This window comes from Sarcophilus harrisii, chromosome 6 (assembly GCF_902635505.1).
Source record: "Sarcophilus harrisii chromosome 6, mSarHar1.11, whole genome shotgun sequence".
In the NCBI taxonomy this organism is placed as follows: domain Eukaryota; kingdom Metazoa; phylum Chordata; class Mammalia; order Dasyuromorphia; family Dasyuridae; genus Sarcophilus; species Sarcophilus harrisii.
The window spans coordinates 143,684,226-143,709,147 of NC_045431.1; the positions used below are offsets into that span (position 1 = coordinate 143,684,226).

General features: G+C 39.2%; 2 protein-coding genes across 9 annotated transcripts in view; one reads left to right on the plus strand and one right to left on the minus strand.

The window, feature by feature from the left end:
• The window catches only part of RAP1GDS1 (Rap1 GTPase-GDP dissociation stimulator 1), a 208,989-nt gene extending 199,229 nt beyond the window's left edge, over positions 1–9,760 (plus strand). For all 6 annotated transcript variants that reach the window (XM_031941855.1, XM_031941854.1, XM_031941858.1 and 3 more), the window contains one exon: positions 9,066–9,760. In XM_031941855.1, the coding sequence (XP_031797715.1) occupies positions 9,066–9,193 (128 nt within the window). In that variant the 3' untranslated portion in view covers positions 9,194–9,760. The remainder of the gene's footprint in view (positions 1–9,065) is intronic.
• Positions 9,761–9,916: 156 nt separating this feature from the next.
• TSPAN5 (tetraspanin 5) overlaps positions 9,917–24,922 on the minus strand; it is a 203,657-nt gene continuing 188,651 nt past the window's right edge. For 2 of the 3 annotated variants that reach the window (XM_031941860.1, XM_023505761.2), the window contains exon 8: positions 9,917–10,512. In XM_031941860.1, coding sequence (XP_031797720.1) covers positions 10,351–10,512 — 162 coding nt within the window. In that variant the 3' untranslated portion in view covers positions 9,917–10,350. Of the gene's footprint in view, positions 10,513–21,778; positions 24,000–24,922 lie in introns of those variants that run through there. The other variant, XM_003772950.4, reaches the window with a different exon arrangement.

Here is a 24,922-nt window from a genome sequence, read left to right on the forward strand (position 1 = left end):
GAATTAAATTGGAGAAAAGGGAATAAGAAACCTAGAGGGAAAAATAAGAGTCACTAAAAAGTGCAAAAATAAAATGATGTTGAAATGTTTAGTTATTATGTGGTTAATCTGATTTCTTCTAGCTTATCCCCATTACAAATAATGCTTGCTAATGGTTTTGGATTAATTGCTTTTTGTCAATTTAAAGAAAAATGCATTTAGACCAGTACTTCTAAGTATTTTTAATGGAAGTAAGTTTTGTACATTATCAAAAGCTTTTTCTACATCTATTGATATGTGATTTTAACCTTTATTGTTGTTTAATCAATTATGTTAATAGTTTCCCTTATGTTAAATCATCCCTGCATTTTTTTAAAATAATATTTTAGTTTTTTCTCCAATTTCCCCAATTGTCAAGACAGTTTTCCCCCCTGAGGCAGTTGGGATTAAATGACTTGCCCAAGGTCACACAGCTAGAAAGTGGTGTCTGAGGTTAGATTTGAACTCAGGTCTTCCTGACTACAGGGCTGGTGCTCTATTCACTGCACCATCTAGCTGCCTTCAGATTTTGATTCCCAATTTTTCTACTTCCTTCCAATAACATTTCTGTCCATGTCTTCCCATAACTCTTTTATAGAGGATCTGTTACAGAAAACCATCTGTGGAAGTCTGCTTGTTCCTTCTTATGTTTTTAGGAAGAATATCTGCAAAAAAGGTTTTATACTTAGTATTTCAATGGATTGTGATCTCTTTGATTTTGGAATTACCTCCAAAAATGCAGTTCTTAAACCATTAATTCCTCTCTTTTAAAAAAAAAAATATATTTTTCACAAGTTTTGTTTAAAACATTTTTTTCCAGATTCTCTCCCTTTTCCCCACACCCAGTTCCCATTAAGAAAGCACATGTGAAGTTATATAAAACCTTTCCATAAAATCATGTTGTGAAAGAAACCGTAGATCTAGAGAGAGAGAGAGAGAGAGAAAATGAATGAGAATGCTTCAATCTATATTCCAGCACAATCAGTTCTTTCTCTAGGAATTGATAGCATTTTTCACCATAAGTCCTTCAGAGTACGTAGGTGTGGATCTGTATTGTGTATTGCTGAGAATAGCAAAGCCATTCACAGCTGATCATCCTAGAACTTTGTTATTACTTTGTACATCGCACATTTCATTTTGCTTGAGTTTATGGAGGACTTCCAGGTTTTTCTGAGAGCATTCTATTCATCATTTCCCTAGAACAATACTATTCCATCATAATCACATACCACAATTTATTCAGCTATTCCCCAATTCATGACTGTTCTCTCAATTTACATTATTTTTTCCCTAAGAAGAAAGCTGCTATAACTATTTTGTATATATAGGTCCTTTTCTGTTTTTTAAATCTTTTTGGATACGTGGTATTGTTAGGTCAGAGGATATGCATGATTTTGTAGCCCTTTGAGTATAGTATATCTTTTGATCATTTATCAGTTGGGACATGGCTCTTATTTTTAATAAATTTGATTTAGTTCTCTAAATCTTCGAGAAATGAGGTCTTCCTTAGCAGAGATAATTGCTTCAAAATTCTTTTTGTAATTATTATTGCTAACTGTATTCCCCTCCACCCCCATCTATTTCTGTTCTCTCTCTCCTTTCACCCGTGCCTCTTAGTAGTGTTTTACTACTGACCACTTCCTCCCCCAAAATGCTCTCTCTTTGATCACACTCCTTTCCTTCCTGTATCCCATTCCTCTCCTATTTTCCTGGAGGATGAGATAGATTTCTATACCTATATTAAGTGTGTGTAGTATTTCCTCTTTGACTCAGTCATGATGAAAGTAAGGTTCCCTTCTCCTTCCCTTCCCCTCCACTGTAAAAGCTTTTTCTTGCCTCTTTTATGGCAGATAATTTTCACCATTCCACTTCTCCCTTTCTCTTTATCCCAATACATTCCTCTTTCACTTCTTAATTCTATTGTTTTACATATTCCTTTATACTCAAGTCACATTTGTGCCCTCGATCTAAATATATACTCCACATATATATGTGCGTGTGCGTGTGTGTATGTGTGTATATGGTATAATAATGAAAAAGTTCTAATGATAATAAGTATCTTCCCTTGTAGGAATGTAAACAAATAAAGCTTAAGTTTCACATCATTTGCCTGGTTACTTCCTTATGCTTTTCCTGAATCCTGTATTTAGCTTTGGCTTTTTCATTATGAATGCTTAAAAATCCTCTCATTTATTTCACTGAATTTCCATCCTTTCCTCCAAAAGATTATATTCATTTGTGTTGGGTAGGTGATTCTTGTTTGGAATCTTAGCTTTGTTGCTCTTTGGGATATCATATTCCAAGCTCTCCAGTCCTTTTAACGTAGAAGTGGCTAAATCTTGTGTGTCCTGATTTTGGCTCTACTATATTTGAAATGTTTCTTTTTGAATGCTTGCAATATTTTTTCCTTCACCTAGGGATCCTGGAATTTGGCTATAATATTCTTGGGTGTTTTCATTTTGAGTTAATAGCTTCCATTTGCTCAATTCTAAATTTTAAGGAATTGTTTTCCTTAGTGAGATTTGTACCTCCTTTCCTATTTGGCCAATTTTGCTTTTTAGAATAGTCTTCTCCTCATTAGCTTTTTGTATTTCCTTGTTGACGACTCTAAATTCTCTTCCTAATTTCTCCTCTATCTCTTTCACATGATTTTCAAAAGACTTTGGATGTAAGATCTTTGACTTTGTTATCTTCTTCTGAGTGTATATTTTGGTCCTCCTTGTCACCATGGTAGCTTTCTGTGGTCAGAAACTTTTTCAGTTTTCCACTCATTTTCTTGGCCTATTACTTGGCTTTTAACTCTTTGTCAAAGTAGGGCTCTGTTTCCAGGGTGGACGGTGCCCTGTTCCAAGCTTCAGGAGTTTGTGCAGCTGTTCTCAGATCCTTCTGGGAATTGGACCACAAGCCCTCTTGTCTGCCCTAAAGCTGTGAGGGGATCGCTGCCCACTGTGGCTGTGAGACCCAGGATACTAAAGCAACAGAGCCCTTCATCTGTGCTAATGAAGAGACCTCTTATGAGTTGAGGCTTCTGGAAGCTGCCACCACCTACTCAGGCCCACTCCTGGTTTGCTGGTTTCCCAAGGCCCTCTCACCCTGCTGACCTTCCAAATCATCTGGCCTGAGAGGTCAGTGGCCATTGCCGCTGATTTAGAGCCCCCTAGGTCTGTTCCTTCTTTGCTGAGGCTGAGGTTGGGCTGTGCTGCTGGGCCTGCACCGGGATTGCAGGCCGGACTCCCATCGTAATGCCACACACCTTCCCTGCTGACCTTCTAGGTTGTCATCGGCTGGAAAATCATTTTACTCCATGTTTTTGTGTATTGTGACACTAAAAAATTTTAGAGTCATTATCTAAAGGAATTTGGAGCAATTTGGGGAAGAGCACAGCCTTAACTCTGCCATCTTAGCTCTGCCTCCTATTTGTTCTTCTTTACCTTGTGTGATTTTCATTCCTGTTTCCTCAAAAGTTCACCATGGGGGTCTACCTCCACTGGAGGCCTTTCTTATTTTCTTACTTATACTGTCTGAAGGGTGACAGAGAGGCAGTCTAGCCATCCACCAGGCATCTTTTGCATTTGTTGCATTGTTGCATAACCAATCTATCTTCTCTTTCATTCCCACCCTCTTTTACTCCTGTACTTCTGAGGAGCTCCTTTTTGAGTACATATTACTGTTTGCTCATCCTCACTTTTCCAAGTGGCCATCTTTAGTTCTTTCTAGGCAATGGTATTCCAGGTCTCACTGCCATATAATTCCACTAAAATGTTGCTCATAAAATTATGGGAACTTTGGGGACAGTAAGTGTTTTGCAGTTTCTGAAAAGCAGTCTCCCCAACTATGGGCCCAGTTGTATTATTGGTCTTAGGTATATGTATTTAGCTTTATAGGATATACATTCAAATTTATGTCGAAACTGGGTAAAGTTTCCATCCATTTTTGTCTTTTATGGATGGATGGGTGGGCTTAACTTTTTTGAGTGCTTACAGATCTCATTCATGAGGCTCTGCCATGTCTTGGGACTTGATGCAATCAACACGGTGTTATGTACAAACAGGAACATCTGGAGTTCTTCACCATCCATAGGAAATTTCTCCTTGGACTAGCCTCTGCATTAGATCTCCAGAGCAGTGGCAAATACTTTTGACAGTCAGATATCTCTATGTTTTATACCTCTCCTAATTATTGCAGTTATTAAGCAAAGTTATTTCTGTTGTTGCTTCTTCCAAGAAATCTTAAATGATCAGAGCCTAAAAGTAGCATTTTGTTCTACTAAATCAAAAGCTTTTCCATAATCACTGAACAATAAGCATGGTACTTTCTGCTATTTTCTATATTTCTTAATCAGTTGTGAGATATATCTATGGTCCATTATTGAATATCATTTGCAAAATCTGATTTCTTCTCTCTTTATAACCTTATCATTGTTGCCTTCAATCCTTGTGATAAGATGGGAGAATTGGCATATAGATCTATAAAGGCTTATTCTCAAGTTAGTTTTTCTTGAGTATTAACATACTTGAGATATTTTCCTACATAACTTTACTATCGTTCCTTCCTTTAGATACCTTGTATATCAATCCCTTACTCCCCTCATAGTTGCATTGCTTCCAGCACATATTTCTTCTATGTAAACTAGATCCAATCTGACTGTTTTCCTCAGCTTTGTTCTCTTTGGTGCCATTTCTACTTCCACTATCTCAGGGATTGTGAAATTGAGATCCAAGTAATGATTTTACTATCCTTGATAGAAAAGTAAGTTTGTTGAAAAGATTTTGCACATTTTTCCATTTTTCTTCTGTTTGTATTCTTTTTTTTCTCTTTACATCTTGAAGATGTTCTTGAGATAACATTGCATATTACATTATCTTGCTAAATTTTCTTTAATCTGCTTTTTGACTTATAAAACAAGTTGCTAATAATCTTCTATTGTCCTTTCTAAGATTTTATAAAAAAAATGTGTATTCTAAAACTGTATTCCCTTTGGCAACCACAAAGAGAGAAATTAATATATAATAAAAGTTAAATGGTTGATAACTAAGGTGCTTTCTGGTGTCTTTGGGTCTCTTTGTTGTAGCAACTAATTCACATTAATTTATGGATGAAATTATTATATTTCATTTCTGTTGTTCTTTTCTCTTTTTTTAACTTTGAATAGCTTAATTCAGAATTAAATCTTCTTAATTTTTTCACCCTACTTTTTTTATCTCATTAATATTGTTTCTACTTGTTATAAATTTGATCTTAGCTAGGCTGAGTTAATGGGTTGACTGTTGAAAAAATGACTCCACAGTACCTCCCATATATCCATAAGATATACTATCTGTTAAAGTATATTCATTTTCATTCTTTGTGATAATACTGATTAACTTTGTCCAGCAACTACCATTTCTTTCTTTCTTTTACATGTTCATCCTATAGAGGTATGAGACTTTTGTATGATTGACAAGCCTTTGGTTTCTTTCCTTTCTTTAATCTGAACCAAACTTGCCCATATATTTTTATTCAGCCTAAAACGTCTTCATTCCTTTGCATTGAAGTCAACAAGTAAAGTAATATAGTGCATATTGATTTGATGTAGAAAGTCTTACCGAATTCTTTATGGAATTTCTCTATCAATTCATCCACTGCAACTTTTGGTACAGAAATGGCAAATATTTTTATGATTTTTTTTTTTTACAAACATTTATCACTAATACTACAATATATGATCACCAAATAAATCAAGAAATACCATTTATTATAGCTTTAGGGGCATGCAGTAAAGTGCTTTCTGCTACCCTTTTCTTTGTGTTTCTGAAATGTACCTATAAACAATCCTTCCATTTAGCTGCAGCTTGCTTCTTCTGATTTTGTTTATAGCAAAAATGTGAAAATTGATAAAATTTAGGTCCTCCAGCAGCAATGTCTACTCACTGCTATTTGAATTACCAATTTTGAAATACCAAAATTCAAATTAAAACTTGCTGATGGTCAAAAAGTAGTGTAATTCTTAAACACTCTGTGCCCCTTTGCCTACAACTATCATCCCAGTAGCAGAAAGATGGCACACAATATTGAGGGCCATTTTTAATTTTTGTCTCAGTTTGCATGGCCAAGATTTGATAAAAAAAAATTTAAATGTAGATATGTGTCCCCTAAGTAGTTACTCTGTTCTTTAGTCCTCCTTGTTTTGAAGACTATTTTGCAGTGGTGAGAGTTGACTGTTGGTATCTCTTTTTATTTGTTTCCCATTTTTCAGATTTTTAAAAATAGATTGGATCGGTACTGGTATAAATACAATGTCTTTTTCTTCTTCTTATGTTTTATATTTGATGTTCGTGTGGACTTTTGTTTTAGTCAGTGATGTGATTGCAGACAATTCTGAAATATCTTCCGTGTTAGCAACCTCAAGTTTCCTATTTGATATGATAGACTCATTTTCAGATTTGTTTTATAATTTCTGTTCCTTATTATATCTAGTGCCTTCTAACATTTTTCTTGAAGAAAATGTTTATACACACATAAGGACAATGCATGAATTGGAGGGTTTTTTGGTGGGTGTGTTTGGGTGCACAATAAAATCTTGATCTTTTTGAGAACTTGTGAGCTATGTATTCTTCTATCTGATTGAAGTTTCTTTCATTCTTTGGGTTCCATCTATAGAAATACTTTCTCTTTAGCTATGGTTTGGTTCCTTTAATAGTAAATCAGCTGTTGATGCCATTAAACAAAGTGCTTATCTTTAGATGACCAATAACTTGGTTTTTGTACATGGCCTAAAGTCTGTATGATTCTCTTTTTAAAATACTTATTGATATCTAGTAGGGGTTTTTTTCTTTCTTAGCACCACAATTTTTTCCCAAAATCCCTCTTGCCTCTCCCAGGAAGATACCATCTAGTAATAAAATTGTTAAAGAAAAATAGAAAACAAAAAACCAGTTAACTGATTACTAAATCAAAACATTCTGAAAATAAGGGCAGTGTGCTACATCACATTCATGCTTTTGAGCTCTGCAAAGGAGACAAGTTGAAGACACTTTCTTTGGCTTTTCTTTGGAGCTTTTTCTTTGTATTTTCAAAACATTCACTTTTGATTAATTTTAATTTACACTTTTGTAGTTCCTGTGTGTTTTGATTTCTTGCTTTAAACCACTCTGTACTACATTGTGCAAATCTTTACGTGCTTTTCTCTATTCTTTTCTTACAACTCAGTAATATTTCATTACATTTATGTAAACAGTTTGTTTAGCCATTCCCCAGTCAATGGACATCTCCTTTGTTTCCAGTTCTTTGTTACCACAAAAGTGCTACTATAAATTATTTTGGTGTCTTTAGGAACTTTCTTATCAACGGTCTCCCTGAGGTATATGCTTTCTAATGGAATCAAATATGTATGAGCTTTAACAGCCTCTATTCCTTTTGGCATCTCTCTAACCCCATCATTGCAGAAGTGGAAGGTAGCTGTCATTTTGCATTTGTATGTTACTATAGCCAAAGAATTCAGCTCCTAGGAGCCAAGCTGCTGGAGAATGGGGCCTCAGACATCAAACACAGTAGCTGATGCTATGCTCAGTCATCTTGGTGGCTTCATGGAGAACCTGTCAGAAATGGTGTTTTGCCAGCACTTGCAAGAATGCGGGGCCACCTCATGTGTCATGATTTATCTGGACATGGGCTTTTGTGGAAAGAACCTTGTGTGTGTGTGTGCGTGTGTGTGTGTGTGTGTGTGTATTGTGGTTTACACTTAACCTCAGCTATCTAATGATGATTGTGGCCAAAGGGCACTTCAGTCTCTTTTAGTCATTGTGGGAGGGGAGACAATATATAATAGTGAAAAAAGTACAAAATTTGGAGTCAGACAATCTGGCTGCATGTCTTTGCTTCCACTTAGGAGATCTGTGACTTTGGATAAGCCCTAAGTCAAAATTGTAAAATAGGACTAGTAACATGAGCAGTATACTACATAGAAGTGTGATGAGGATTGGATAAAGTAACCTATTACATCTCATTTGAACCTTAGCAGATCCCTGTGAACTAGGTATTAGTATTATCCTTTTACAGATGAGGAAAATGAGGCAGACAGAATTTGTATGTATGTGCCTTAGGCAGCAATTGAATGTTTGACTTCCTGACTCCCAGTCTAGCATACTTTCCACCACACCTGCTTTTATCCCTAAAAGAATATGGGACTAGATTAGAGGGTCTTAACATGTGGCCCATAAACTTGAATGGAGCGGGGGAAGGGGAAGAGGGAAGTGTACTTTTATTTTCACTAACCTTTGAAAGTTAAGATTTATTCAGTGATTTTAAAATATTTTTTTCCTGAAAAGTGGACCTTCACCCCTCTGCAAAAAAGCTCTACAACATAATGAATGATGTTAAGAACTCTAGATAGCACACTAAGATCCTCTGCCCTATGATCCTAAGGTTTGGGACAACTATTATTATTGCAGATTGCTCTGTTGACTCCGGATTAGTATGAAGGTGGCCCTGAATTTCAGCACTAGCCCAGTGGATCACAGTCTCGGCCAGGGCCTACCACACTGGCAAGGCTTCGATTAATGGCTCAACATCTGTCACTTGAAACCTACCCTCACTCATTATTCAGCTCTTACTGTGCTAAAATCTGGGGATGCAAAGCCAGTTCCCGCTCTCAAGGAGTTCACAGTCTAAGGGAGGGTGAGTGGGAGTTGCAGACAAGCCATAGACAAAGATCAATTGGAGAGACTGTAATCAATGGAGGGAAGGGGAATGGGAGAGGCTTCCTAGAGCGGGTGAGTTTTTGGCTAGCACTTGAAGGAAGCTCATCACCAGAAAACTCTACTTCATCAGGCAATGATTGTTTTGATGACTGAGGCATAAAGGGAGCTATAATCAGCATCAGTAGGAAAAGGATCCACAGCTCCTCCTTCCAAAGAAAACTTTAGGATGCCCTCTGTGTTATCACCTGAAGGCACTGAAAGTGCACGGTTTCTGTCAGAGGCACTTACGTCGGGGCGGGGAGATGTCTTGTTGTCCAAGTAACAGTCAGTGGAGATTCAGTCCTAATTCATCTTAATTCTCTCTTCCAGAAACCCTTCACAAGGAGGTACAGAGTTTGGCATTTCTAGAAATTGTATCCAAACTCCGCAGCCACGAGAACAAAACGGTCGCGCAGCAGGCCTCCCTCACAGAGCAGAGGCTGGCTGTGGACAGCTGAGAACGGTCCCCACCCGCCGCCCAGCGCCCCAGCCTCCACCTCTGTCCTCCGTCCAGCTGCAGCTCCTGCCACGTCCTCCACTGTATCACTCGTGCATGCGTGTAATGTCCCCACACCAATGGAAGAACTGCCGTAGGTACCTTCCCAATAAGGTTTCTCAACCCGTAGTTGGTGTGAACGTGATCCTGTCTGGACCAGTCTCTGCCCATTATCGTTCTACTTGTATTCTTGTGGCTCGAGTCCCATCAGTAGAATGTGCATGTTGTAATCCTCTAATGATGTAAATGTGGTACTACATGACAGCCTCCTTGCTCCCCATAAACTGCATAATAACCTACTGATAAAATAGAAACAATCCTGTACACAGCAAGATCTGTCTAGTGTGTGGAAGATAGGATGAAATAGTAAAAATAATGATAATATTAATAATAAATAGCTCCATTTTTGGTGCTTTGGAAGCACAATGACAAAAGAAACGTGTTGCTGCTCATTCACTGGTCTTGCCTATTAATGTCAAAGTCATGGTACCTAGAGCTAACAAATAAAATCCTAGTGCTTTACACTTGACCCTGTGGCTTACATTTTTTTTTCCTGAGGCAATTGGGGTGAAGTGACTTGCCCAGGGTCACACAGCCAGGAAGTGTTAAGTACCTGAGGCTAGATTTGAACTCAGGTCCTCCTGACTTCAGGGCTGGGGCTCTATCCACCTGGCTGTCCCTGTGGCTTGCATTCTTAACTGCAGTATCTCCAAATGGCACTGACTTGGCTCCCTGCACCCACCGATCCTGTCAGCAATAGCCCGATGCTCAGTGCTGGGCTGGCTTTCACACTGACATTAAGAGGGGCTCTCTTCCACGTGAGGAAAGTGATTATAGCACATTTCTGATGTACAAAACCATCCTCTGGTAATCTGTATTACTTAGCTACTTGTGTTATTTGTGGAATCTCAGACCATCTCTCCCACAGTGTCCTTCTGAATACCCTTGTAACAGAACTTGATGGAATTAAGAGTAAAGACTGAGGAACAGAAGGCTTGGGTAAGAGGGAAGACTGTATAGGAAACACAGGAGCCAGCCCACCATTCATTTCCTAAGCAGTACTTCCTAAACTGTTCTTTCTCTTTGAGCCTTGTAATAAAAAGAGAATGTGTGTGTGATTTAGATCTTGCACCCCTGGTGTCTTTCCTTCTGTTCACTCTCCACTCCCACCTGCAACAGATGACTTTGAAACTCTTGCAAGTCACTCAAAAACCCCCAGGTGGTTTTCCTTGTCTCAGCTGACTCTTGATGGCTCCTTCTTCCCCAATACCTCTCTCCAAGCTGGAAAATAGAAAGGTCAAACTTAAGGATGAGCTCTTTCAGAAGTGGTTATAAAACCCCACAATGGGCCATCAAGGGGGGGCAAGACAGCAAACGCTAAGTATAGAACACATTCTCTTTGGGATGACTTAGGGGCAGAACTTGGCTTCTGACTCTAAAGCAAACCTAATTCAAAGAGTTAAGTCCCACACAAGATGGAAAAGCCTCTTGGCTGTTCACAGACAACTTTGGTATCCCCCACAGAAGTGGCTTCTGTGGTTTATTATTTCCTTTCCTTGTGTTGGACGATACCAACATTTATTGTCATTTTGGGAAGATATTAGTAATGTTGCTGTGTACAGCAGGAGTCCTTAATCCTTTAGCTGTCATGGATCTCTTTGTTGCTTCACAGAAAAACATTTTTAAATGCACAAAATAAAATATATAGGATTGAAAAGGAAACATCTATTTAAACAGTTATCAAAATATTTTTAAAAACAAGTTTACAGATCCCTGGTTAAGAATTCTTGTTTTTAGAAGCTGACCATATCAATATATAAATTTTATTGATAATAAATACATTAATTACTAATAATATCAAACTGAATCAGCATAATTTGATACATTTATTTAGTAAATTGGTCCTCCCTACTATATATATTGCATATCTAAATCCATACTATAATAAGCTACCTATACGTACTAATTCCATTGAGTCATAGAATCAAATTATGTAGGAATTAGAAGAAATTATGAGAGTTCATCAAATCCAACCCATGTTTGGTGGTACAAGTAGATAGAACTCTGAAATTGGAATCAGTAAAACTTGAGTTCTTATGAGACTTGAGGTACTACCTTGCCGTATCACTTAGTTTTTGTCTGCCTCAGTTGCAAAAGGGATGATAATACGTTCTAGGGTAGTTGTGAGTATCAAGTGAGATAATATTTGCATGGTACTTAGCACAGGATTTGGAATATATAGGCATTTAATAAATGCCTGTTTCCTTTTTTCTGAAGGAAAATAAATTCGAAGAGAAATCATTAGTCCGAGTTCACATGGTGACAAAATAGTGAGCCAAGACTTGTACCCAGGTTTTGTGACTTGCAGGGTTTGCTGCTATATCACCCCACCTTTATAGACTATGCTGATTGATTAATTTACTGAACTACATATACTTCAGTAGGGTTCAGGAAAATGTTTCTTTTTGTTATATAATTAATCTTAGTGAAAAGCACTGTAGCTAAAGCCTCAAAACAGGGCCCTCTGAAACAGAGGGGAAAATACAGAAATTGTACCTTACACCTATTCCCTAATATAGGATTTGAATTGGAAGAACCTCAGAAATTATCTACTACAACCAAATAATTCCTATTACTGTGGCCCTTAAACAGGGCCATCCATCCTTTGCCTTGAATCACAGAATCATAAATTAGAAAGAACCTCAGGGATCTCTTCCCGTGGTCCCCATTATCAAATCATCTTTGATGAACAGTTCTCTTAAGTCCCAGGAATTAAAAAGTAGTTGCCTAAAAGAGACTTCTTCTTTAGATGAGTAAGCTATTTGTACGGCAGTGAGTGGAGTTAAGTAGATAGTGTAAGCTGTATTGCCAACCTGGTGTGTGTTTAAAGACCGTTAACCAGCTGACATGTGAATGTTAGGACCAGTGACAGAAGAAAATTCTTAAGAAGAGATTTTGCTTAGAGCTTTGAGGAAACTGAGGGATAGGACAGAGTTTCCAGAAGACGCCAACTACAGTTACGGTGCTGGTTACAAGGTAATTTTGGTTGTGATCATTCTCACAGTTAAATAAATAGAATCAATTACCTGCCTTTTATTCTCCCTCTCTTCCTCCCACCTTCCCTCTCTCCCTTTCACAATTGGGGTTAAGTGACTTGCCCAGGGTCACTGAGCTAGGAAGTGTTAAGTGTCTGGGAGCAGATTTGAACTCAGGTTCTCCTGACTTCAGGGCTGGTGCTCTATCTACTGCGCCACCCAGCTGCCCTTAATTTCATTATTAATAAATAGTACATTTAGAAATTTTAATATTTTAATTGATGAGATTAAGGGATTTAATAATTAGATATGAATAATTTATTGGAAAAAGGGGCTTCTCGGGTTTATTAAATAAAGAATATTTGAGGCTGGGGAGGGGAGTTGAATTTAACCAATTGCTATGTTAAAATCTTATAAATTAATGAGAAAATAAACAAGACCTGGGTTACCCACACATTTAAGAGTGGTAAGGTTAAATACACAAACAAATAGCAGGCTGAGGGGTTGGTTGCCCCATGTGACTCTTTTCATCTTCCAAACTTGGCCACATAAAGAAAGGGATTTCACTACCACGACCACCATACCTGGCCCCATTAAAGTTTTATAAAGTTAAAGCATCTTCAAGATTGTCTAGTAGCCCCATTATTTTCAAGATGAGGAAATTGAGACTCCAAAAGGGTAAAGTGTTTTGGAGATATCTGGCACCATAGTAATCCAGCTTTTCAAATAAAATGGGCTCCAAATTATGCATAAATGCTTTCGTGATCTCTCCATGGGGGTAGAAACACAATTCTAAAGCTGGACAGGAATTCTTGAAAAACTGGATTCTTCTATGAGAACTTTTCTGGTATTAATTACATTTAATTTTATTAAATTTATTAAATTAAATTTATTTATTAAGTCAAATTTAATCTTTTCAATTCAGTTAGTCATTAAGAATTTATTAAATGCCTACTATCTGCCAGGCACTGCAATGCCAAGAAATGGCAAAAGATAATTGTGCCCTTAAGGAGCTCATAATATAATGGGGAAGATAAGCAGACAAATACATAGGTTATTTACAAAGTGAATAATAGAAAATAATTGTCAGAGGGAAGACACTAATTAAAAGGAATTGGAAAAATTTTCCTGTAGAATGTGGGACTTCAAGAAATCCCTGACGAAACTCAAGAGGTAAAGATGAAGAGGGACAACATTTTAGACATAGGGGATAAATAGCCAGAGACGTTTCCCAGATTCTGAAGATAGAGTGCCTTGTTTAAGGAACAGCCAGGAGGCAAGAGTCATTAGATCCAAGAGAACATGGTGAAATGAGGGTTTAAGGTATAAAGAAAGCCTGGCCCTATGGTCGGGGAGAGGGATTAGGTTAGGAAGGGTTTTCTGTGCCAGAGGATTTTGTACATAATTAGTCTCACCAACTTTGTTTCCTTGGTTTGTTTAGAAGGATGACTTTTGCTTCTTGCTCATCAGCTATGTCTGAAAATTATAGCATTGTCTCGAATATTTCTATTTTAAAAAGAGATCTCACCTCCAGGTGAGTACTGTGCATCCTAGTTCACATCATTATCTTAGTGCACTCAAAGAAAAGGACCAAATAGAAGCCTGTTACGCCACATTCAAAAGTCATAGAATGTTGGAGTTATTTTGTTTTATTTAAATTTGAGGGTTAATTCTGACCTATCTTACCCCACCTGTCTAAGTTTAAATGAAAATCAGACTCCCCATACCCACCAAGAGCACTTTTGATGAACAAGTGGCAGACGTCATTGATCTCTTTGAGTCTAGGGCAACTTAAAAGAGCTAGAAGGGAGCTACAGGGTTGTCTAGCTAGTCTAGCCATCCCTCTTGCTTTACAAATAAGGAATTAGACTAAGGGAACTTAAATGGCTTATCCATGGTCACAAGACTAATAAATGTCAGAAGCGAGATTTTTAACCCAGGTCTTCTCAGCCTGAGTTCATCATTGTATCCATTACATCAAAATCTTATCCAATTCTCTTGATTTGAGCCAAAAAAGGACTCAGATTCTATAGGTTCTTTTCAAAAGACTCAGAGGTCTTGGAAAGCACCTGCAAATGCTGAGGGAATCCTCACTGTGCTGTACAACTGTGTGGACACCTATACAAACAAATATAAAACAAATGGTTCCTGGCTTGTTACATGCATCTCATTCCCTGGTTTCCAGGCTCTACTCTATGCTTAAACTCCCCTAAGAATACTGCCCACCATTCTGTGAAATTCAAAGCCGATCTTTTTGAGATGTTAAGCTAAAATTTTTTCTGCCATCCCAAGAAATAAGCAGCTTTTGCAAGTTAAACAGTCTGGTGGAATGAAATTTGAAACCTCTCTTTCCAAAGGACCTTTGCAAATGACTGATGTCTGTTATCTGTTATCTGGCTTAGTCCTTATGATAACAGACCTAGAGCTTAAGGGCATCTCGGAGGTCATTTGGTTCAATGCCTTCAATGTACAAATAAAATAAAAGCTGCTGAGTTCTCTCATAGGTACTAATGTGGGCTGATCTTGTAATCACACACCAAAAATAATTATTTTCAAACAACAAACTGATTGACATTAACATAGCTTTAAACTAAATATCCCTATCTGCTGCTACTTGCCACAATTGGATTTCCATTGTGTTTCATACTAAAAAGAACCTTGGGTGTCATCTGGTCTGAATCCTTTTTTATAGATAAGGAAACAAATCTGGGGATGTTAACTGATTTGGCAAAGGTCACACAAACTATATCAGAAGCAGGATCTGAACCTGCATCCTTTCCTAGAACCAGTATTCTTTCCCAGAACCAGTATTCTTTCCCCTCCACCATGTGGATTCTCCTTTCAAAAATCTCTTTAATTAAGAGATGTTTCACTTTAACAACAGTATATTTTGGCAGATTTTACTGAGTAATCTACAGTCCCGCAAGTCCTTCTTTGAAAATAGGTGTGCTGTGTGAGGCAGCTAGGTAGATTAAGAGTACTGGTCCTGAGTTTAAATCCAGCCTCAAACATTTAGTAGCTATGGGACTCTGGACAAGTCACTTTGAGGATTGTTTCTTAAACAATCTTAATTGCCTCCCAAAAATAAATAAGTATACATTGACTAAGTGTGCAGAATTAAAATAACACCAATTATTTAGGAGAATTTTAGCTTTCAAGACAAAAAAAAAAAAAACCAACTCAAATATACTGTTGTTTCATGAGTCATAAATGAGCTCAGATAACTACTTAGTTGGAGGAATTTAACTTGATTGATTCCTTTATACAGTATCTCCCTGCCCAATCACTTCTACCTATTGAATACAGGAAATAAAATCAGAAGACTTGGGTTAGAAGCTTCTGGGTTGGGAACCACTTTGAGCCTCAGTTCCCTAATCAAAGAAGTTATGCAAGAGGGTGTCTAAGATGCCTGTCTTCTCTAAGAGTCTGATTCCATGACTGCAGAACCAGTTAACAATAAGAATAACTGGTATTTATATGTACTTATATATATTTTAGAGGTGTCATATTCTTCCTCTGAACTTGGTAATTTTCTTTATATATCTATATAAGTATTTATATAATATATAAATAATATTATATAATAAATATAAATAAATAAATATAATAAATAATATATATTTATATAAATAAAAAAAGTAAAGCTGAGGAAGGCTAAATCTCTCATCCAGAATCAATTGCATGCCTGAGATAGAATTTGCACCCCGATTAACCCCATTTTCAAGCCCATACTCTCCACCCTACAACTAACTTCTCTGTAACTCCCAAGGGCTAGTTCCAACCACTAACCCACGCTGCTGAGATACTGGTCCCAGCCGCCTGACCCTAAGAAAAGACAAGGCTCTCAAACGCCATCTAACTGAACCCGTCCCCGGACAAGGATTCTTTCTATAACATACCTGACAAATGGACATCTATCATTTCCTTGAAGGCTTCTAGTGAAGAGGAAACTACCATTTCCCCAGCAGCCCATTTTATTTCTGGACCTCTCCAAGTTCTAGCAAGTCTTTCATGCTAAATCTCCTTATTTGTAATATCTATCCTCTGCTCTCATTTTTATTTCCCCTTCCTCCCGGTCAGATACCAAGTGACTTGCCCAGGGTCACTGAGCTAGGAAATGTTAAGTGCCTGAGACCACATTTGAACTCAGGTCCTCCTGACTTCAGGGCTGGTGTTCTATCCACTGCACCACTAGCTGCTTCTTCCTTTTCACTCTTTAGCACATCCCCAAATAGCCATCTAAAACAGAGATCTAAACATAAATAATAAATAAATCCAAATATAGCCTTCATCTAAAATAGAGATTTCTCAGAAACAAATCTATCAAATCCCTTTTAATTCAAAATGCTTCCCTCTCTCTTTGTGAAAACAAAGAGAGGGTGATCTCCCCCTGTCAAATAAAATTGTGATGACACTAGTAGGAGGGAAAAATCGCCTTCCCTTACAATGCCATGTAGTGGACAGAGCATTTATTCTGAAACTAGAACACCTTGGTTTGAGTCCCAGCCATAGGTAAAGTCCAAACTCTTATTTCCTTATCTATGAAATGGGGTTGATAATTACCTCCGTTCCAGTTTTGTTTTGTTTTTTTGTAAGATTTAAAAGCATTACAGTGATCAACTCTGACTTAACTATTCTCAGCAATACAATGATCCAAGACGATTCTAAAAGACTCATGACAGAAAGTGCTATCCACATCCAGAAAATGGACTAAGTGCAAACCAGGATATATTATTTTCACTTTTTGTGGGGAAAGAGGAGGTGGTTTCCAGGGTTTTTCCTTTTTTTCTGTTTCTTTTTTCACAACTGATGTAGAACTATGTTGTTCATAAGATCACACATAGATTGTTTGCCATCTTGAGAAGGGAGAACAATTTGGAACTCAAAATCTTTCAAATCTTTCAAAAAATAAATATTTAAAGTTGTCTTTATATATATCGGAAAAAATAAAATACTATTTTAAAAAACAGACTTAAAACAATATGCTAATAATTATGAGATATTAAAGAGACTTAATTCACCCTCCACTTTAAGAGATGGCTAGCTGGGACTAAGTCACTTGCTTCAATTTTGAATAATGCAAAACAGCACCATTTATATTTGCTGTCCAATAATGTTAAGATCCAAGAAGAGCTACATAAAAATGGAGACAATATCTTTTTTGCAGCTTCATTAACTCTGAAGTTGTTGGTTTGCTGGTGTGTAAAATTGTTCTTTATAATAGTCTTTCTTGGTGATGTCTTGTGGCAGATTTCTAAATTATTACCTTAATTAAGGGAGAGAAGCCACAAAGTGAATCTGCTTCTATATGCGAAATTTAGACAAATATTTCTAATAAATTACAAATGCCCTGAGATTAGCAGGGTGTCACAAGGGCTGTATTCATTGCCTCTGCCTTGCCATTGCCTTATTCTCAAAACTATTGCATTTCCTCCTTCCACATTAATTTAAAACACTTCTCTGTAATCATACTTATTCTCCATATCTGCCTCAGCTCCATTCTGGCTGGCCTAATCCTGCTCCCCTCCAAATTTTCATTTCTGTGCTTTTGCTCAGTCTGTATTCTTTTCTCCCCTACCCTCCTTCCCCAAAATTGTCTTCTTTCCCAGGCTGAGTAATCTTTTAAAAAGTCCAACTCAAATCCTCCTCCTCTGAAGCCTTCCTGGATTCTTCCAGCCTTCCCCATCTCTCCCTCTTTGGAGCTCGAATCTAGACTGCATCATTTCCGACCTGTTCTGTAATTTTCTCCATTGTTTCAGGTGTGTCTTTTGTATTTCTTTGATTGAAATACGTGAACTCTTTGAGAACAGGGACCAAATCTTAGCTTTCTTCTGTATCCTTCAAAGCTCATAATGTGGTGTTGGGCACAAGATACATCCTATCACTGTACAAAAGAAAGCATTCGCCATTAGAATATTTGACCATTTTATTTATAAAATTTTCAGTTGCTAACAAATTGCATATAAAATGATTTACTTTAAGTGAATACAGAATACTGCACAACTGTTCAAATGATTTCCATCAAAAATTTAATAAAATGTTCCTTAGAAAGTCCCCCTTCAAAAAACCTCACAAATGGCATCAAGACCATTTTCTGATTATTCGAAATGAATAGTAAGAAGCAGTTTGAACATGGCCTTCTCCATATAAAGGTTCCCTTCCATCTGTTTAAATCACAGAGGATACAATAACACGTATAATCTTAGTTATTCCACTGGTTTATGTCTGAACTTGGCCTTCTGAGCACTTTCACTGCCTTCCACCGAAGACGGCCACTGGTCCCGTCCCAAGATTCCAGGGTACACTAACGCTTTTAACAGTACCCTCCAAATCGCCTTGTTGCTTTCACAATTCATTTTGCAAATTCACAAAATAGAGCAACAATCAGAGGATATATTCGACATATTCAAATGCATTTAAAATACATTTATTAAGTGGGGTATACAAAAGTGAAGAGAACATAAGCTTTGCTCTCTCTGTTTATCATCTAATAGGAAGAAGACACATGCATGTGTATGTATGTATGAAAGAATGGGAAAAGTGATATTTAAAAAAAAGTTAAGAGATAAAGAGGAAAGGAAGGAAGGAGGGAGGGAAAGGGAGGAAATGAAGGAGAAAAGGAAGGTGGGAAAGAAGGGAGGAAGAAAAGGGGGAAAGAAGGGAGGAAAGAAGGGGGGAAAGAAGGAAAGAAAGGGGGAAAGAAGGAAAGAAAGGGGGAAAGAAGGAAAGAAAGGGGGAAAGGGAGGAAGGAAAGGAAGAAAGAAGGGAAAAAGAGAGGGGGGGGGAAGGTCTTTCTGAAATCAAAGAAGTTTCCCTGGAGGAGATGGCACCTGAGACTTGACCTTGAGAGGTTAGTATTTCAACAGGTGGAAATGTAATTGGGGTATATTGTGGGGAGAGGAGGGCAACTTTTAAGAATACAGACATAAGCTTTAGAAAGATAACCTCAGGGAACTGCAAATCATGGCCAAAAGGAAGAATTTGTGAAGAGCGGCAATGGGACATGAGATTGAAAGGAAGGTTGGTGACAGGCTGGGGAGGATTTTAACTGCGAACAGGAGAGGGACAGTCTATGCAGAAACAAATGGATGCCAGCTGTGGGAAGGTTGTATCAAAGACCAATTAGGACACTGTTATACCAAGTCCTGGAAAGAAATGATGAGCTCTTGTCCTAGTATACAAAATAATGTTTATATATATATATTTTTTTTTTTCAGCTGCAAATGGAAAAGAAGTGGGGGGCACTGTGGGTGAAGAGCACTGCATAAAATGACATTCTTGTCATGTGGTTAGAGTTGCCAGGTTGTTCTTTCCCATTCATTTTTCTTCTTCCTTAGAATTGTAAGAGGGAAGGGGAATTTTGGAAAATAGAGGTGATAGAAAAATTAAAGAGTTTAATAATTTTTCTTCTTCGTTAGAAGGGATGATTGTAAGAGGGAAGGGGAATTTTGGAAAATATAGGTGATAGAAAAATTAAAGAGCTTAATAAAACTATACGCAGCCGCAACAGCTGTAGGCACAGCAAGGTCCCAGTGAAAGAGCCGATGGCTTTTTCTAGACATTTTAATAACTTAATTTCCACATTACCCCAAAAGCACCAGATACAGGAAGCCCAGATCTGCTTTTAAGAGGGACTCTCGGAGTAGGGTGACCAAGAGTTTCTCCCAGACTCAAAGTCCATGCCCCAATTCCCACAGAAATGAGTGCTTCCCAAAGCTCCCTGAGGGAAGGACTCAAACCCTGGTCCCTGGAACTTTGAGTGGGACCCAGTGATGTTCACATTTCTATTAATGTCTTTTTAGCTCAGTCACATGTAACTCTCCGTGGTGGACACTAGAGGGCAGGACAATATAGCATTTCTGATCCAATTCAGTCGCTCAGTAAAAGCTTAGAAGGGCCCTCGTCCTGTTCCAGACTTGTCTCATTTTGTGGAGTTTCCTGACACGGGGGAGAAATCTGGCCTGATTCTCTTCACTGGCTAGTGCTGGTTCTTGAGGAATATGGCTTGTGAAGGAGCTTGCAAGACTAGCTCATCAAGTCCCAGGGAAGGCCTTTCCCCACAAAGTACCTAACACTAAACTAGCAATAAAAAAATCATTATTCCATCAGAGGAGAGACTGCAGTAAGGAAACTGATGCAGTGAAGTGCCGTTAAATGGTTTTTAATCTTCTGAACTCCTTAAATCGGGTTTTCTAAAGGTCTTACTGGAACAGCGAGCAAGGAAACCTGCCAAATATAGGGGGGAAGGAGGATCGGCAACTAGAGAAAGTAACCAATCTATCACTGATCATCAAAAGTCCTCTCCATTCTCCAGGATCCAACTGCTCCGTCTATTGTTACCTATGGACTCGGCAGATTTTAGGAACATGGAAAGACCCACACACAGCACTTCCCCTGTGGCTCAAAGCCCTTGGCTTCCCACCAGCAGAGAAAGGGAAACAAATACCCCTCCTACCCCCCACCCACCATCACTCCCTCTCCGTTGCCTTAAAAGGTTGCCAGAAATGAAATCCAGACTGGCCAGTTTTCATGGAGAAGCGCCCAGGGCTCCTTCAGGGATCTAAATAGGATTTCCCCAGAGAAGGGGTCCTCAAAATGAAATCCCAAATCAAAGAGCAGAAAAGGGCATTTTAGGTCACCCGCATTCAGTATTCCCCTTGTTTCCGGCCATAGACGTCATAGGACTTCTATTCATTGTGGCTGGAAACGGGGTTTGAGCAGATGTAGACAAGACAGTGTAAAACTAAGCTCTGCCCTAAAATATTTCCATCCCAGCCCTCAGATAACGTAAATGCCTACATTTGCATATCAAGAAAAAGTCAACTGACCTACAGCAGAAATTTTGGGGAGCGTGGTTAGAATATGCAGGAGGAGGGAAAGGCCAGTAGAGTTAGAAGCAGGGAGAGGGGCTGGTCCTCTAGGAGCACAATTCTTTTATAAATGTAGGTCGTCACCTTTTTGGTCTTAAGAGAGTATTTTAGAGCGTTAAATCCCTTGTCCGTTGTCACACGGCCAGTCTGGATGGGAGGCCGGCTCTTTACTCACTAAATCCCGCTGCTACTTGGGGACGCTAAAGAATAATCATTAATTAACAGTAGGTAGAAAAAATGTAACAATGGCACAGCAAAGAAAGGGAAGCGGGATCAGTCGTTCGGGATTATGTGATGGGCAGGTCACTTAGCACTATGGACCACTAGGAAAGGCTGTTTTAACTGGGATGCTCAAAGCAGCAAAAGGCCGAGCCCCCAAATACTTTAAATTCTCCAGGAAATAGAAGCAAAAGTCTGATTAGTTTCTGTTACTCCTTTTCTAGCTGTAGTGAAAGGGTCCTTGCAGTAAGTGACTCGTGGGGAATCACGCTGGGTCCTCGATGGCCCACCTTGGTCTGGGTCCCCGGCTCCAGATCTCAGTCCCGGGAAGCCCGCCCCGCGGCAGTCACCCCTGGAAAAAGTGGAGGAGGAAGCCCCTCAGCCTCACAGGGGGACACGGAGAAGAAAAACGTAACGCTGGGGAAAGGTGGAACCAGGTTTATTAAGGACGATCTTTATTACAAACACTTTCTGAGTGTAAAAAATAATGAGTGATTTAAAAAATGAAGCTCCCGCGGACTTGCTGCGTTCGCTGCAGGGAAGGCATGTTGCCCGACGATGAGTCTGAAGATCGGGTGGCGTTGGTGAGGTAATTAATGGGAAAAAAGGCAAAAGTGCAACTTGGGGAACTCCAGTCTTCCCCGCCAGGGGAGGATGCAACTATTGTAACTCAGGGCTGGGGATGGACGAAGGTCGGGGTCTATCACCGGGACATGGGACGAGCGATTCTAACTCTACAGGTACAGACAGACACACACACACACATGCACACCCACACACACACCCAAAGATGGAACAGGTCATTCTCTAGAAGTTTATAGATGGAGTTATTTTCTTCCTCTTTTTGTATGAGCGTTTCAAAAATTGATCATCCCCAGGACTGGGACAGGAAGGAGAGGGGGAGAGGCTGCAGGATAGAAGAACCCAAGCTCAGTCTCTCCCCGCAGGGCCCCGGGCACACGGCGACCCGGAACAACGACGGCATGCTGGGGAGAGTCGGTCCCCGGCGCTTGTAGCAGCCCCGCTGCCCGGGGAGCAGACACTTTCTGGAGGAGCCGGGAGGCTCTCTCTGGCCTTCTCACTGGCACCAGGTCACGTTGGGATGGCAGCACCACGACAGTGTCAAAGGGCCCTTCCTCCCGGCTCAGACAGCGGTCCTGGCTCCTGACCCTTGTGCTTCATTATCATTCTATAGCTGTTAAGTCTCCTGGAAGAGGACGGAGGTAACTGGAGACCACACACACGATTTCTTTCTTTTCCGTTGGAAAAAAAAAAAGAGAAGCCTTTTGAGCTATTGGGGCTGCTTCCCGTTGGCATTTATTCCATTTGGGGGAAGGAAGGAAGGAGCTGGGAGGGAGGGGTCATGAGAAAAGACCCCCGGGACCGCGTGGCTGAGTTCCTGGAAGCATTTCATGTGTCAAGGCTGATCCCTTCCCCTCAAGGATGCGGGGAACAAGCCAGAACTTCCCACAGCCATGCACTTAAAAAAGAAAAAAGAAACAAAGAAAAAAGGTCAGTTCTGACCAAATTACAGTTTGAAATATTTCTGGGACATTAGGGAGGGAAGAATGGCTGGTGGATCTCAAGTCACAATTCATGCAAGTAAGAATCATTAAAAAGGAAAAGTCAACGTTTTAGCTGAAAAAATCTTTTAAAGGAAAACGTAAAAGATTTGTATCAAAGCCTTAGCCCGCTAATCCCCCCCAAAGAGTATTCCAAAAATTTCCAAAGAACACACCAACTGATTTTTTTGGGGGGGAGGGAAGGGGAACATTAGGTAACACCATTTCATTTAATGCACTTTCTTCTCCTATTTCTATTTAAAATAAACCTCAGGCTTGCTTAGGACAATTGCTCGGCTAAGATACGGCACCCTGAAGTCTTCCACTCATTGGCTCAGTGCAGATGTCTTATTGATTCCCTTCCCTGGCAAAGGGGGAAGAACCTGGATCGGCAGGCAGCGGTGCTTCTCGTGAGTCACAAATTCTGCAGCAAGACACTTAAAAGACCCAAGTTCTTTTCTTCTTGGTTCTTAGAATTTCTTAATATTTATAGTGGGAGATGAAAGAAAAATATTTTTGCCCCCAGTCAGTGGGTTTCATTTTAGAAAAGAGAGCAGTTCCTTTCCACTGAGGAAAGAATGTCCCTCCTGGGTATGATGCAGACACAAAACTCCCTCCGCCACCTCCGACAGCCCTCCAGGAACACAAGGGGAGGAAAACAGCCTTTTCCACCAATCACCTGGTGATTCTGTTTCAATTTACGCACATCTGTTGGAGTTTCCCTTCTGGTAAGCGTCCAACTGTTCACAAACCATGGCTACAGTAGATGCACGGTTCAACAGCTTTCAAATGGGTCCTTTAAAAAAAAAATTGAAATCTGTCGGTGAGCAGCAGGTCCTGATAAGCCTCCCTGGGTTCACCCCCACGGGAGCAGTTTCGCGACAATACCAGCCTTTGGGACTGAAGCCTGCAAGCATCATCCGTGGAGCTGGGGCTCGGCGTCGGCACGGCGGGCTGGAGGCGGGGGAAGGTCTTGGGGGTCCAGTGTCTTAGAGCAGTCACTTCATCCGGCGCTTCTACCAGCTGGCCCTGACAGCTTCAATGTCACTAACCAAATTCTGGGCTAGACATATCCCAAAAATCTGGAGGGAAAGAAAGAACAGAAGCTTCAGAGGGAGCCAGCGGGCTTCCTGGGGCTTACTTTTTATTGAACTTTTTATTTTTAAAAACATACGCAGAGATAATTTTTCACCATTGACCTTGCAAAATCTTGTATTCCAACTTCCCTTTCCCCCATCCCCTCTCCTAAATGGCAAGTAATCCAATATATGTTAAACATGTTAAAATATATGTTAAATCCAATATATGTCTATATAATTATCTTTCTACACAAGAATAATCAGATCAAAAAGGAAAAAAGAGAAAGAAAATAAAATTCAAGCAAACAATAAAAGGTGTGAAAATGCTATGTCGTGGTCCACAGTTCCCACTGTCCTCTCTCTGGGAGTAGATGACTCTCTTCATCACTGAACAACTGGAACTGGTCTGAAACAACTCACTATTGAAAAGAGCCATGTCCGTCAGAACTGATCATCATATAATCTTCTTGTTGCTGCGTATAACGATCTCCTGGTTCTGCTCATTGCACTTGTATCAGTTCACATAATTCTCTCCAGGCTGAGGCTTTTAAAAAAAAAATTCCCTTTCATTTAAAACTCACTTTTAAAAGTAAAATCTTAGCCATCTGCACCCAGAGAGAACAGTGGGAACTGAATGTGGACCACAACATGGTGTTTTCACTTTTGTTGTTGTTGTTGTTTGCTTGCATGTTGTGTTCTTTCTCATTTTTTCCCTTCTTGATCTGATTTTTCTTGTGCAGCATGATAATTGTGGAACTATATATAGCAGAAATGAACATGTTTAACCTATATTGGATTATCTGCCATCTAGGGGAGGGGATGGGGGAAGTGAGGGAAAAATTTGGAACACAAGGTTTTGCAAGGGTGAATGTTGAAAACTATCTATGCATAAAATAAATAAAAAGATTTAGTAGAAAAATTTAAAA